This window comes from Pleurodeles waltl, chromosome 5 (genome assembly GCF_031143425.1).
Source record: "Pleurodeles waltl isolate 20211129_DDA chromosome 5, aPleWal1.hap1.20221129, whole genome shotgun sequence".
Taxonomy (NCBI): domain Eukaryota; kingdom Metazoa; phylum Chordata; class Amphibia; order Caudata; family Salamandridae; genus Pleurodeles; species Pleurodeles waltl.
In genome coordinates this window covers 618,600,828-618,616,390 of record NC_090444.1, presented here as the reverse complement: position 1 = coordinate 618,616,390, position 15,563 = coordinate 618,600,828, and the positions used below count along the sequence as shown (strand labels likewise).

Here is a 15,563-nt window from a genome sequence, read left to right as displayed (position 1 = left end):
TCAGGCAGCAGGAGCGCGGAGCAGGTGGGCCCCACATGCCACGTCCCAGCTGTAAGGGAGGACACCCATGGGCCCAGGACTCCGTCACCGAAGGGTCCAGAAACATCACGGTCGGCGGGGGACTGAGCAGGGAGTCCAGCCCAGGTCTGGCTCCCTTGACTTACTGGATGAGCACCGCTGAACAGGGCCCGCCGTGCAGAAGAGCACCGCTGAACAGGGCCCCGCCGTGAAGATAGGCACCGCTGAACAGGGCCCGCCGTGAAGATAGGCACCGCTGAACAGGGCCCGCCGTGCAGAAGAGCACCGCTGAACAGGGCCCCGCCGTGAAGATAGGCACCGCTGAACAGGGCCCGCCGTGCAGAAGAGCACCGCTGAACAGGGCCCCGCCGTGAAGATAGGCACCGCTGAACAGGGCCCCGCCGTGAAGATAGACACCGCTGAACAGGGCCCGCCGTGCAGAAGAGCACCGCTGAACAGGGCCCGCCATGCAGAAGAGCACCACTGAACAGGGCCCCGCCATCTCAAGCACCGCTCCGCTGGGCCCTTCCTGTCAAGCACCGCTCCGCTGGGCCCTTCCTGTCAAGCACCGCTCCGCTGGGCCACGCCGTCTCAAGCACCGCTCCGCTGGGCACCGCCGTCTCAAGCACCGCTCCGCTGGGCACCGCCATCTCAAGCACCGCTCCGCTGGGCCCTTCCTGTCAAGCACCGCTCCGCTGGGCCCTTCCTGTCAAGCACCGCTCCGCTGGGCCCTTCATCTCAAGCACCGCTCCGCTGGGCCCTTCATCTCAAGCACCGCTCCACTGGGCCCTTCCTGTCAAGCACCGCTCCGCTGGGCCCCACCGTCTCAAGCACCGCTCCGCTGGGCCCTTCCTGTCAAGCACTGCTCCGCTGGGCCCTTCCTGTCAAGCACCGCTCCGCTGGGCCCCGCCGTCTCAAGCACCGCTCTGCTGGGCACCGCCGTCTCAAGCACCGCTCCGCTGGGCACCGCCATCTCAAGCACCGCTCCGCTGGGCCCTTCCTGTCAGGCACCGCTCCGCTGGGCCCTTCATCTCAAGCACCGCTCCGCTGGGCCCTTCATCTCAAGCACCGCTCCGCTGGGCCCTTCCTGTCAAGCACCGCTCCGCTGGGCCCTTCCTGTCAAGCACCGCTCCGCTGGGCCCCGCCGTCTCAAGCACCGCTCCGCTGGGCCCTTCCTGTCAAGCACCGCTCCGCTGGGCCCTTCCTGTCAAGCACCGCTCCGCTGGGCCCGCCGTCTCAAGCAATGTTAACGGTTCACTGTGGCCACCATGCCTCCTCCTTGACCAGTGGAGACTGTAATCCACCTGATGGACTGTGGCTTTGCACTCCCCAGGATGGCACAGTGGGCAGCCCACCCACTGTAGAGACTTGTGAGACTGTGGCTTTGCACTCCCCAGGATGGCACAGTGGGCAGCCCACCCACTGTAGAGACTTGTGAGACTGTGGCTTTGCACTCCCCAGGATGGTACAGTGGGCATGGTGGCCCCTTCGTGGATCTGGCGTCGTGGACTCATGTGTCTGTGGTGCCCCCCCCATCCCCTTCCCCCTGAGGTGCCTGTAGTTTTTTCATCAGATGCCCCTGCAGTGTTCTCTCCAAAGGACTCAGGTCTCCTGTGTGGGCTTTGCCCTTGTGTTGTTACACTTTGGCCCACGGACACTTCGATTTACTTTTGATGTACGGAACTAATTGCCTCGGTTATCCATTGCAGTGTATATAGTATTATTTTGGTATGAATATTTTGCATAGTTGACCTATATTTGTCAGAGTCTATTTATTACATAGATTTTTCTTCACAATTTAATTATGTCTTTGCATTTTTCAAGGGGGTTTGGGTGGTGTCACTGTGACTTGTTGCTCTGCATTGGTGTGTACATAGTTTGGGGGTGTGGGGGTCGCATATGTGTGTGCCCGTAACCTTTCCTCCTCCCCCCTCACCGTTGTCATCTGCGCCGGCGTTCGTACTCGTGGTAGATGAGCAGGTAGACGAGAGCAGGTAGGATGTTTAATTCGGGTTCCATGCTGTCCTCCGTACTCGTGGAGTGTGTTTCGGTGAACGTTTTCCCGTTCGTAGTCTGTTTCCGCCGTGTTTTTATCGACGGTGCTCCCGCCCCGGAAGAGGTGGCGGATTGGTGAGTTATGATAGTGTGGGCGTTACATTGTCTGCCGCCTGCCTGTTGGCGGTGACCGCCGCGCTGTTTGTCTGTACCGCTGTGGCGGTCGGAGTGTTAATGTGGCGGTCTCTGTTGGCGGTTCCCGCCCGGGTCAGAATTCCATTTTTTGGACCGCCGGCCTGTTGGCGGGTTGGCCGCCGCTTTATCACCGACCGCCAGGGTTAGAATGACCCCCATAATGCTTTGTTTTGCTCTGAATTGTGCTGAATAGAAGACTAGATGCATCAGTTCTGCTGGTTCCACGGATAAGCTGGCAGAGCACCTTCAGGTCAACATTAAAGGGTCTAGGACTGGAGTGACACCACTTGGCACAGTAGGACTCATAGATGGTAGAGTCCAGGTGCTGGGTTTAAAGCTGTTGGAGCCTTCTGTTCTCTGGGGTCTTGGGTTCAACAGATGCAGGTCCAGTCCTTCTCACCCAGGCAAGAGTGCACCAGGTCAGCACAGAGAATCATACCAAGGGTGCCAGGTCTAACAATTTTTAATTATAAAAGTATAGCTACCTTAGAAATATATATATTGTATCTGTCTCTTTTCTATAGTAATTATGTGTATTTGTAATCTGTATCATTCAGCATTAAAGCATGAACAGAGCCTAAGTACAGTGTCAAGATAAAAGAGATGCAAGTTAGTCAGCACCCTTTAAAATTTACTTAATTTTTTTGCATGTGCATGCTCATCATGGCTGGTTTCCCAGTCCAGTCATGTGCTCCGCATGTTCATTGCTTTGCAGGTTACAGAGGACATATTTGCAGAAGGAATAGCGTACACACTTTATCCTAGTAGCTTCAGTCATAGATTGGGGCAGTGGTCAGAGTTCCTCGGTCCTGGGGTGTGATCAGATGCTTACAGGATGGCTCACATGTCTTACACTAGGCCCAGCAGCATTTGGCTGGTCTTGGTCCTAGTAGTGGTCAGGTACTGACCAGGTGAACACTGGCCTCTCTAAGATGTAGACTTTCTGTTATATTTGACCTAAAGGTTATCACGGACAGGAATGTAGGCTCTAAGAGAACCGCAGGTCTCTTAAGGATCTTTGATTCTACAAGTCAGGACTACAAGGATTCTATAAATTCAATCAGGGAATAACAATCATCTCTGAGGATCCTGGCTACAGTGGAACATTTGGTAGATAGAGCTTATATTTCTTGCAAATTGTCAAACAAGAGAGGTTTCTTGGAAAGCAGTGCTCCGTCAGTGGTCTTCTCTGAGGACTTCCCATTTCTCTGCAGTCTCTAACATGGCACTAAATATGGTCTTCAGTCATTCTGAACACCAGTTTTATTTGCCTGATGTCATCAATGAATAAGCTTTTTCATGGCAGTACTTGAAACAGCCGGGCCTGGGGCGTTGGAGTGAATTTAGGCCTGGTGCCTACAAGCACACAGTCTCCCTCCTCCTCTGCTTTCAGGCTGCTACACTGGCAAGTACTTCTCTCAGTCATAGGGTATCTTTCCTACTCCTTAAGAAGAGGCAACAAAGATATCCTGGCTCTGGTATCAACATTTCTATGCACAGGTGCAGAGAGGTCTTCTAAATGAATAGGCAAACTCTGAATAAGCCAAAGCAGTCTACTTCTATCCGTGCACACTGGTACTTGCTCTCAGGCCAGCTGACCACTCAGATTTAAAATTATCCCCAAACATTTGGAGGGAACCAATTAATCAAAATAGGATTTTTCTGTACAGTTCCATGGTGATGAGCTCCCAAATGTGTGCAGTCACTCTGGTTTCCTTAGGGATATCTGACATCTTATAATGGGCACTAAATTTTGGAGACTGGGGCCAGATGACCTGCGTGGAGCAGTGACTAGCAAAGTAGAACAGGGGAACATGCATGAAATGGAAGACAGCAGCTCTGCTACAACTTAAAACTAAGAAGAACCCTATAGCCTTATAGTCTCCATAGGCACAAAGTTACCCCAATATGGTCCTCCAGCCCTTTATATATCCTGCAGAAGCTCACAGAGACCTTTACATAATGGGGAATCAGGGTGGCTAGCCATGTTATATTACATGGATTTACAGTGGGAGTGACAGTATGCAATCACTCTTCAGGGGTGCTTGTAGAAAGTCTGCGAACAATGAAAATAAATCAGCTTCCACCAACAGTTAAGGATGAAATGGCTTGGGGGAAGTGGCTTGGCACTGGCTGAAGATAGCTGCACACTCAGGGAGCTCCCTGGTGGTTGGAAGGGGAAAGACAGCTTGACGCAAGCTGTGCCATCTCAACGATAGAGAACTACCAAGTTGCAGCATCGGAATCACTGCTGACTATTTTGCTTTGGTTTAGGAGGCATTCCATTCATGATCATGGTGCTTTTTTCCCAGTGGTGGTCACGCATTTCCTTGAAGTAAAACGCACACTCAGGAACGATCCAACAGTGTTTTATTCAAATATTCTATTGCTCATATCCTGCCCTTACAACGTGTTTTGGCTCAACAGCCTTCTTCACGCTTGGGGTGGCCCTGCTCAACAACCATCATATGCACATGTGAGATAGAACACAGTGAAAGGACTAGAAAGAGGCATTGTTTACCAATAAATCGGTCCTGCATCTTGAAATGAAATCCATCATTATAAATCAACCCATATCATGATTACAGCTTCAGATAACAGAACGGTGACATGACAAAACATATACTGAGGTCAAATGTAAGTACTTTCCGCTTTACTATGTTGTATTTGTGCATGGGGTGAACAATAATTCCAAATAATTCCAAATTATTTCAGGGTACATATAATTGTTTTGACCCACTTAACTCCTTTGTTCAAAAATATATAATATTACTAGATGCTATCTCACAAATAATAGAGACCATTTCCGCCACAAATAGGTTGAAAGTTTTGGATATACAAATTTCCCATCCCATATTAATGTCTTCCTCAGCCTCCACAATTTACAGAGCTCTTAATACACCTAATACTCCAAGAGATAACACACAAATTTAACTTCAGTAGAACAAGAATTTAACGCCTCCATGTCAACACAAGCATAGAATAAAACTTGATCAAATTTTGCTAATCTCCTAGAGTAGCAAACCTTAATGAAATGTTATTTCTTTTCTGTATAATAGACATTGAATCACAGCTTTTTTATGAAATAAAATACATTTTACTATAAGTTCCGATTGTTGGTCTTGTAAAACACTTTTAGCTGATTTCCATCACATGTTACTCACATGCCCTCTCATACACGAATTCTGGATATGAGATTGGAAGCAGGGTAATGGCATTTTCTTACCAATGGTCCTTTTCCTGTTCAAATGCTTTTTTAGGTAGTTTATTTGGTGATTGGAAATGGTCAGCTTGTTCTATTGATACTATTGGTTTATTACTAGCAGTTGTATTTCAACAAATAATCAAACACTGGAAAGACACTATTTACTTTCAGGCATGATAGCATGTTGTTTGTTACAATCATCATCTAGACAGAGCCAACATTCAACCCTTGACTTTAGCTATATGACAAGATAATATTTGATCACCTGTTACATTTCTGCTCAATCCTATGTCACTCACTATCCATCAAATGAAGAATTTAAAAAACTCCCTTGAATGTTCCTGATTAAGGCTCTAGTTTTTGTATGTCTAAATATCTCTGGAATTTTTTACTGTTAAATTCTTTGATATGTAGTCATTTCAATTATTAATCCCTTCGCTGCCAGGCTTTTTCCGCCTCCTAAGCCAAGCCTTTTTTTGGCTATTTGGGTTAGTTCATGTTTAGGCCCTCATAACTTTTTGTCCATACAAGCTATCCACGCCATATTTGTGTCCTTTTTTCCATCATCCTAGGGATTCTAGAGGTACCCAGAGTTTGTGGGTTCTACTGGAGGAGACCAAGAAATTAGTTAAAATACAGCTAAAAGTTAGTTTTAAAAAAAAATAATGGGGAAAAAGGGCTGCAGAAAAAAACTTGTGGTTTTTTTTCTCCTGAAAATGGAACAACAAAGGGTTTGTGGTGCTAAAATCACCATCTTCCCAGCTTTCAGGAACAGGCAGACTTGAATCAGAAAAATACATTTTGCAACACAATTGTGGCATTTTACTGGGACATACCCCAGTTGTTACAATTGTTGGTGCTTTCAGCCTCCTTCCAGTTAGTGACAGAAATGTGTGTGAAACCAATGCTGGATCCTGGACAGATAAACATTTCTGAAAAGTAGACAAAATCTGAATTCTGCAAGGGGTCATTTGTTAAGATCCTTCAAGGGTTTCCTACATAAAGTAACAGGTAAAATTTAAAAAAATATTGAAATTGAGGTAAAAAAAGAGCCACTTTTGTCCACGTTTTCTTCTATAACTTTTCCCAGCTATGGCAGATTTTTCAAAACAATTTACCGTTATATCTGCTGGACTCTTCTAGTTGTGGGGATATATAGGGCCTGCAGGTTCATCAAAAACCCTAAGTACCCAGAGCCAATAAAGGAGCTGTACCTTGCAATGGGTTTTAATTGTATACCTGGTATACAGCAAATCATTTGGTGAAATATAAAGAGTGAAAAATAGGTACCTTAGGAAACCTTTGTATTTCCAAAATGGGCTCAAGATAAGATGTTGAGAAGCAGTGGTTATTAGCACATCTCTGATTTCCGGAGTCCCCATTCTAGCATGTGAATTACAGGGCATTCTTCAAATAGACGTCTTTTTTACACACTGTCTTACATTTGGAATGAAAAAATGTAGAGAAAGACAAAGGGCAATAACACTTGTTCTTCTGTTCTGTATTGCCTCAAGTCTCCCGATAAAAATGGTACCTCACTTGTGTGGTTAGGCCTAATGTCCACAACAGGAAATGCAGCATGGACACATCACATTTTTACATTGAAATCTGACGTGTTTTTTGGAAAGTGCCTAGTTGTGTATTTTGCCCTCTAGCTCAGCCAGAACCGAGGGTAATCTACCAAACCTGTGCATTTTCAAAAACTAGGCACCTAGGGGAATCCAGGATGGGGTGACTTGTGGGGCTCTCTCAGGTTCTGTTACCCAGAATCCTTAGCAAACCTCAAAATTCAGCAAAAAAACACTTTTTCCTCATATGTTGGTGATAGAAAGTTCTGGAATCTGAGAGGAGCCACAAATTTCCTTCCACCTAGCATTTCACCAAGTCTTCCGATAAAAATGGTACCTCACTTGTGTGGGTTTGCCTAGTGCCCGTGACAGGAAATGCCCCAAAACACAACGTGGACACATCACATTTTCCCAAAGAAAACTGACCTGTTTTTTGCAAAGTGCCTAGCTATGGATTTAAGCCTGTAGTTCAGCCGGCACCTAGGGAAACCTAGGAAACCTATACCTTGTTGAAAACTAGACACCTAGGGGAATTCAGAGTGGGGTGACTTGTGATGCTCTCACCAGGTTCTGTTACCCAGAATCCTTTGCAAACCTCGAAATGGGGCAAAAAAACACTTTTTCCTCAAATTTCTGTGATAGAAAGTTCTGGAATCTGAGAGGAGCCACAAATTTCCTTCCACCCAGCATTCCCCCAAGACTCCCAATAAAAATGGCACCTCACTTGTGTGCGTAGGCCTAGTGCCATGACAGGAAATGCCACAAAACACAATATGGACACATCACACTTTCCCAAAGAAAACTGAACTGTTTGTTGCAAAGTGCCTAGCTGTGGATTTTGGCCTCTAGCTCATCCGGCACCTAGGAAAACCTAGCAAACCTGGGCATTTCTGAAAACTAGACACATAGGGGAACCCAGGATAGGGCAACTTGTGGCGCTCTCACCAGGTTCTGTTACCCAGAATTCTTAACAAACCTCAAAATTTGACAAAATAAACACTTTTTCCTCACATTTCGGTTCTGCAAAGTTCTGGAATCTGAGGGGAATCATAAACTTCCTTCCACCCAGTGTTTCTCCAGGTTCCCCGATAAAAATGGTACCTCACTTATGTGGGTAGGCCTAGTGCCCGCGACAGGAAATGCCCCAAACCTCCACGTGGACACATCAAAATGATCAAATACAAAACTACCTGTTTTTGCAGGGGTGCTTGAGTGGGGGGAGCACCTGCATTTTTGGTCCTGGTCTCATCAGCCATCTAGGGAAACCTACCAAACTCAGACATTTCTGAAAACTAGACACTCAAGGGAGTCCAGGGAGGTGTGACTTGCATGGATCTCCCAGTGTTTTCTCATCCAGAATCCTCAGCAAACCTCAAATTAGGTTAAAAAATCAAATTTTCCCCACATTTCTGTGTGGGATCACCACACCTGCACAACTTCCCTACCACCCAACGTTCCCCTCAGTCTCCCAATAAAAATGATACCTCACTTGTGTAGGTGGACCAAGTGCCTGTGACAAGGAAGAGCCAAAAACATGTTTAAATTGAGGGGGAACCAAAGCGGGTCCAAAAGGGCATCGTGAAAAATAAACATTTTTAGGCTGCCCTGTGGCGCAGAATTTTTATCGGTATATATGCAACAATGCTGAGTGGTAGGAATTTTGTGGATTCCTGCAGATTCCAGATGGTTCCATCACAAAAATGTGGTAAAAATTTGTGATTTCAAGCAAAGTTGGAGGTTTGCAGGGCGTTGTGGGTAAGAAAATGGTGCAGGTGCATGTGAAGCACACCATCCCGGACTCACCCAGATGTTTAGTTTTCAGATGTGTCTAGGTTTTGTAGATTTTTCTACATGGCAGCGTCCCAAAGTACAAAAAGTGCAGCCCTCACCATTCCAAGTGTGACGATTTTGAGAGTAGACAAGCTTTTATGGCCAAAATGTAAAACCAAAACCCAAAACAATCAAATGTCCTCTTGCTTGCTGTTGAGATAAGCTCTTTTAGTGTGCGGGAGGAGAGCTGAAAGACTGATACCCCCTTCAGTTGAGGTGGAGGCATAACCATGCCCATACTAGTTGGTAGCCACCACCCCACTATTTTTGTTTAAATTCCCTGGCATCTACTAGACTTTCTGCCCCTGCCCCCCCAGGAGTGGATTGGGGGAAATTGCCCCATCTGTCCACCGGTGGGCAGAACAACTTTGTTCCCATTTATTTGGGGTGGGGATATGGCCATACCCCCACCATCTTTTTTTGAAAAAAAATCTTTCCTGGTCTCTGGTGGGCTTTATGCCCTCCTTGGGGGCAGATGGGCATTACAAAAACAGGCCGATTAGCCCCTAAGGGGGGCAGAAATGGGCAAGAGTAATGTGTCCCCATGGGGAGCGACCTTTGCCCAAGGTGCTGCCCCCCCAAACAAAACTCACACACAGACCTATCTCTGGTGCCTAAGTGGTTTCTGCCCCCCGGGGGCAGAACGGCCTAATAGAAATAGGCCGACCTGCCCCCAAGGGGGGGCAGAAATGGCCTCAAATAAATTTGCCCCAAGGAGAGTGACCCTTGCGTAAGGGGTCACTCCCCATCTGTAAAAAAAAAAAAAAATTAAAACAATCCCTAGTGCCTAGTGGTTTCTCTCCCCCCCTTGGGGGCAGATTGACCTAATTAAAATAGGCCGATCTGCCCTCAAGAGGGGAAGAAATTACCCTTGCCTAAGGGGTACCTCCCCTTGTGTGAAATTTGCACCCCAAAAAAGTCCTTGGTGTCCAGTGGTTTCTATCACCCCCCCCCGGGGACAGATTGGCCTAAGAAAAATAGGCCGATCTGCCTCCAAGGTGGGCAGAAATGGCCTAAAATAAAATTGCCCCAGGGGAGCAACCCTTGTCTAAGGGGTCATTTTTCAACAAAGGCCTTTCCTTTCATGTCTCTCTGCCAGCCGCCACCCCGGATCAGATGAGAAATGCTTTCATGCTTTCATGCTTCCAGCGCGATGAGGGCAACCTCTGATGAGGTCAGTGCGAGATCGCGTGCTGACGTCATCAGATGTCACTGGTGGGGGGGGGGGTGAGGGATGGAAGGGGAAGCGATTCTCCTTCCATTCATGTCCTTAGGAAAAATCATTTGAATTGGTATAATGTCTTCACATAGCCTGTTGATAAGAGTTTTTTTTCATTAATATATAATCGTTCAACATTAATTTTACCCCTGGGGTATGAACCACAGAACACTAGGTACAAAGGATCTGTGTAAAATGTGAAAGGAATTTGGGGTCTAAGCTAGACTTCCAGCTTGTACTTTTGGCAATGAATACAGTGCCAGAAACAACACACATTCCAATAGTTTGAAATGTCTTCAAAGTAATTGTGTCTTGTACTGCTTTTTTAGATGGCTATTATATAGTAAATTTAAATATTTCATAGCCTCATATCGAGGGTGACTGTTTTATAGCGGCAGAATGAGACTGCAGGTTATTTGGTTTTACCAATGAATACAATGTTTAGTATAGCTCTCTCATTAGCAATTGAGCCCAAAAGTGAGTGCTCAAATGTAATTGGTGCAGGGAATGCAGAACAAATTGATGTGTTGCAATTAAAGACAGTCTAATACCTCTTAAAATCTGAAGCCTTTCCATTGCGCATTGAATCTCCCAGAACATTTCTGAAAACAGTTTCAGATAAAACCCTGTGTAACCACTGAAAAAAGTCATGGTAAATGCATTCTTTTCATAGACATTGATCTACCTTCTATTTATGTTTTGCTTCAATGGTTGCTATAGGAGTCATGTGTTCATGTCAGTGTCTTTTCCAAGTGTAAGGAACAAAAGCTGCACTGGCATAATTAGAATAACTGGTTTCCTGTTCTGATTGAAGCAGAGGTGAATTCAAGCATTATGATGTAGGAATCAAGTTTAACTTATCCAAGTCTCTGCTCTTTTCATTTGTGCGCATAGTAAAACAAACTCCTATTTTGACTGGAATCCAGTGTTTAACTTTTGCTGGTACTTGCCGGCGCTCTCTTCCAGCACGTATTTAGTAACATTGGCACAAACATCATGACCACCTATCACATGGTGCTCTGTCAGTCTATTTTTAAAGAAGTACATTACCAAAATGTTTAAAGATTCAATATATGATTAAAGGACAATAAGGGCATTCTTACAGCTTAGGTTCACCTAGTGTAGTATACATTATCACATTGCTAGGAATGTAATGGTAAAAAGGTGTCCTTTGTACAGGTGTTTGGAAGAGGTGGCAGGGACAATAGGATGTGTAAGCTGCAATGGCCTCTTGAGAAATATCCAGTGCCCTAGCACTTATTGTTTTACAAATTAAACACTGCTAGAATCATTTGTGCAAGGCATTTGCTGAAAAGCTTCTATGTTTTGTTTAGTAGCACTATTAATACACTACCTGACTCAAGCAGTTCTGATACAAGGACCCAGGAAATATAACACTTTGTCATTTGAGCACTCCGCCTCTGCAAATAACAAAGCTATTTATTGCAGTCTAGTGCCCTTGTGTGGCCTTTTGAGGTACTGGTACAAGGCAAGGGCTGACCGTGACTACAATGTAACACCAATCCTGCCATCCAGGTTTGGTGTTGCATTGTAGTCAATGTGGTCCAGCAAATATTTATTCTCTTGCTGAATGATCCATTAGAAGATCTTACTTGATTGGGCTGTGCATGACTCTAGTGAACTGGTAAAACACATAGCTGCTCAAAATTGTGAGGGTGCATTAAATATGGTCTTACTGGGCAAAGACACATCCACATGGGTTCCTGTGCAAAGCAGGTCATTTTAAATGTAGGACCGACCAACAATTAGCATTGTGCCTCTGTGAAATAAATCACTCAAATGAATTAGAAGGAACAACTTAAAATGTAATGATTTTATGTTCCCACGTGTTAAGTGTGAGTAGCCTATCTGGTTCTGTTTGTTTTCTTTACAATGTTTTACTTATAGCAGAGCAGTTATTTTATGAAAATACTACAGAATTCAAACTAGAGTGCAAAGAAAAAATAAAGGATAGATAGCATACCTACTCTATGGCATCAACCTGCCGCCACCTCTTTCACAATAAACAGTGCCTCCTCTCATACATCATTGTGCGCGCCCTGATGCACTTTGCTGGGTTCCTTTAGTGAATATCACCCTTTGTGGCCACTGTTAATTAACCTATTCGTCATCATGCACATTACTACGTGCTCCCACTGCATAGCATAATGGATTACCTGCGGCGTATTACTATGTGCTCCTACTGCACACAACCCTCCTCCTAAAATTTACAACAAACAAATATATCTAATGTATAAATGGTACCTTGGCACAATAGTTCTGACAAGGCCCAGTGACTCCTGATATACAGCACCCAGCTCTTAACTGAGATGTAGTTCCAGTGCTCTTATGAGGTATATGCTCTAAAGTTTCAGTTCTGTGCTTTCACCTTGTGGTATTCTGGTGCACAACACCCTGTTCACCACTGCTGCCAAACACTCCCTGCTCTTTACTGCACACCAACCATCATGTTTGCCTTTTGATAGATATCGACATTGCACATCCTTCTTCTGTGATTCTCTGATTCACATGGCCAAGTACTCCCTGCTACATAAGGTGATTCATGACTGATCACCAATATCCATTAATGTTTCTGTGATTGCGTTTGTTCCTGGGTTGAGGAATGTCTTTTTGTTTTTTGTGATTTGGTGTCTATTGGTGCTTAAATGCAAGGTTATTATCTATTAAAACTGCAGCAGGCACAGTGGCACTGGGGCACTTAGATATGAGGGGCCCTTTTTCCCCCTGATAGGGCATGTTTTTGTTTTCCAAACCTGAAGCTGGAGGCCCGATTTCCATGCTTCCGTTTGGTACCCTTGCTGCAAAACTGCTTAAATATGGTGGGCTTGAATCCCAAAAGTTTGCTATGAGTGGATGCAACTTAATGAGTTCAGGAGTAAATAGTACAAGGGTAAGTCATAGCAGGCCTCACTGCACAGTTGTTCCTGTGAAGGCCTTTAGTCCCTCTTGAACTGTGTTTCCTACCACATATTGCTAATGGACAGTGACTACAACTCAATGCAATCATCACCCCAGAGGAGATACAGGGCCCCCTCCTCTCGCTGGTGACAGGCAAGCCATCTGGCACTGACGGCTTGCTCTTAGTGTTTTACTGGGTCATTCTGACCTTCTTATCCTCAAGCTGGAACAGTTATATCAGACAGACCTTGATGAGGGCAGGCCTCCCTGCACTCTAAGGGAAACTGTCCTAGTGTCCGTTCCAAAGCATGGCAAGGACCGTACCGAGTTCTCCTCTTTTAGACCACTGGCTATTATTCTGAACACCAATTACAAAATACTTTTTAGCTGACCAGTTGCTCCCCTTTCTCACATGCTTAATGAATTCGTATCAAAATGGCTTCATCCCAGGAAGAAGTACCTCACTGAATCTTCATAGACTTTACAGCATCTTGGAATTCCAGCCCATACTTTACCCCCAAGCAGCCTGACTGGCTTTGGGCCTTGAAAAGTCCTTCAACTACCTGAATTGGTCTTATTTGTTTGAGGTGCTACAGAGGTTTGGCTTTGGCAATAATTTCCTGCAATTGATTGGTGTTAAAAATTGGGTCTCTAGTTGGCAGAAGTATGCACCCTGCCCATATAGGGACCACAATCCTAGTCAGGTTTAGTCCGATACACACCCTAAATTAACCTTTGCTCACTTTCTGATAACTTGGCACAGAGCAGTCGGGCTTAACTTAGGAGGCATTGTGTTAAGTATTCGTCCAGCACTTAACATACAGTAACAAAATAAAACATATCACAAAAATACTCCAGTTTAAAACGATAGAGAATATTTATCTGAATAAAACAAGACCAAAATGACAAAGATCCAATAAGTAGAAATTGAGATATGAATTTTTAAAGAATAAATGTGAAAATAGTGCTTAGAAGTCACTAGCCGTCAAAAGATTACATGAGGTCATGAGAGACCAGTGCAAATCCAAAATCCAGGGTGACCATGATGGAGGGTCGGCTGGCTACAGAACCCATGAAGGGTCCACTGAAACAGTACCTTTGATGGAGCAAAGCATCCAAGTTAGGGGCATGATGTGTCAATGTTTTTACCGCACTTGGGGCACTGCATCGTTGTCGGTCTCTGTGGAAGTGAATGCGATTCGTCGTCATTGGGCCACACAGAGAGTCAACATCAGGCCTTGCAGTTTGTGGATCAGCTGTGGTCAGTCAGCCACTGCGTCGCCATTAATGAGTGATGTGTCATTTTTTTCCCACACTTGGGGCGGTATGTTGCTTTTTGCAGGTTTGAGCTGCAGAGCCCACTTCTGGGGTCTAGGCCACGACTGGAAGGGACACCTCAAGCAAGGAGAGGACTCACAAATAGCAGACTAGAGCAACACCAGGAGAGTTGCAAGCAGCCTTTGATTTCCTTGACACTACAGAAGAACAGAGGGGAAATCAGCAAGCCCCTGGAAATTCTTGAGTTCAAGGTTGTAGAGAGCAAGTTCAGTCCTTCTCACTGCAGGCACAAAGCAGCAGGCAGCAGGCAAACACAGCAAAGCAAGTAGCAATGTGGCAGTCCCTCCTACAGCTCAACAAGCTGTAGGCCAACGCAGCAATGTAGTTGCAGAGTGGCAGTCCCTCCTGGTAGCAAAGCAGTCCTTCTTCCTGTCCTTGGTTCCAGTAGAGATCTAATTTGCTGGGGTTTGGCGTCCATACTTATACCTAAATGTGCCTTTAAAGTGGGGGAGACTTCAAAAAGGCTTTCGAACATCACAATGTTCCTTCCCCCCCTAACCACCCCTGGCTCCAGACCATCTACAGTGGATTATGCAGCCCTTTGTGTGAAGAGAGGCATAGCCCTGTTCAGGTGTAAGTGTCAGCTACTTCCGCCCTTCTAGCCCAGGAAGATCCATCAGCCTGGTGATGTGCCATCAGGCTGCAAATTTTACACCCAAGCTCTCTTGGTGTGTGTCTGTCTAGAGGAAATGCACCGGGCCCAGCTGTCAACAATCCCAGATGTGTATTCAGATAGAGGCAGAGGCACAGATTGGTTAAAGTAAGAAAATGAAAACGTTCTAAAAGGGGAAGTTTCAGGCTTACAATTTAAAATCAGAATCCACCCTAAGCTGTGATTTTAAATTGTGAGTCCAGAGACACCATCTTCCATATTTCTATCTTTTCTCAATTAGAAATTACAATTAAAAGATGTTTTAAGGTAATTCCAATGCTATCCTATGGGAGAGATAGGACTTACAATTCACTATCTGGCATTGTTAAACTTAAAAGTACATGCCTAACTTTTTAAAATACACTGTACCCTTCCCTTGGGGCTAACTAGGGCCTACCTTAAGGGTGTTTTAAATGTAATAAAAAGGAAGGTTTGGGGGTGGCAAGGGGGTACACTTGCTTGGGCAAAATGGCAGTTTAAAACTGCACAGATAGGCTCTGTAGTGGCAGGTCTGAGACATGTTTAAAAGGCTACTCTAGTGGGTGGCATAATCAGTGCTGCAGGCCCAGTAGTGGGATTTAATTTATATGCCCTGGGCACATATAGTGCACTTTTCTAGGGGCT

At 45.4% G+C, this 15,563-nt stretch overlaps 1 protein-coding gene across 1 annotated transcript in view; it reads right to left on the bottom strand.

Moving 5' to 3' along the window:
- PLD5 (phospholipase D family member 5) overlaps positions 1-15,563 on the bottom strand; it is a 971,514-nt gene that overhangs the window by 135,639 nt on the left and 820,312 nt on the right. The window contains exon 9 of the mRNA XM_069236559.1: positions 3,128-3,151. Coding sequence (XP_069092660.1) covers positions 3,128-3,151 — 24 coding nt within the window. The remainder of the gene's footprint in view (positions 1-3,127; positions 3,152-15,563) is intronic.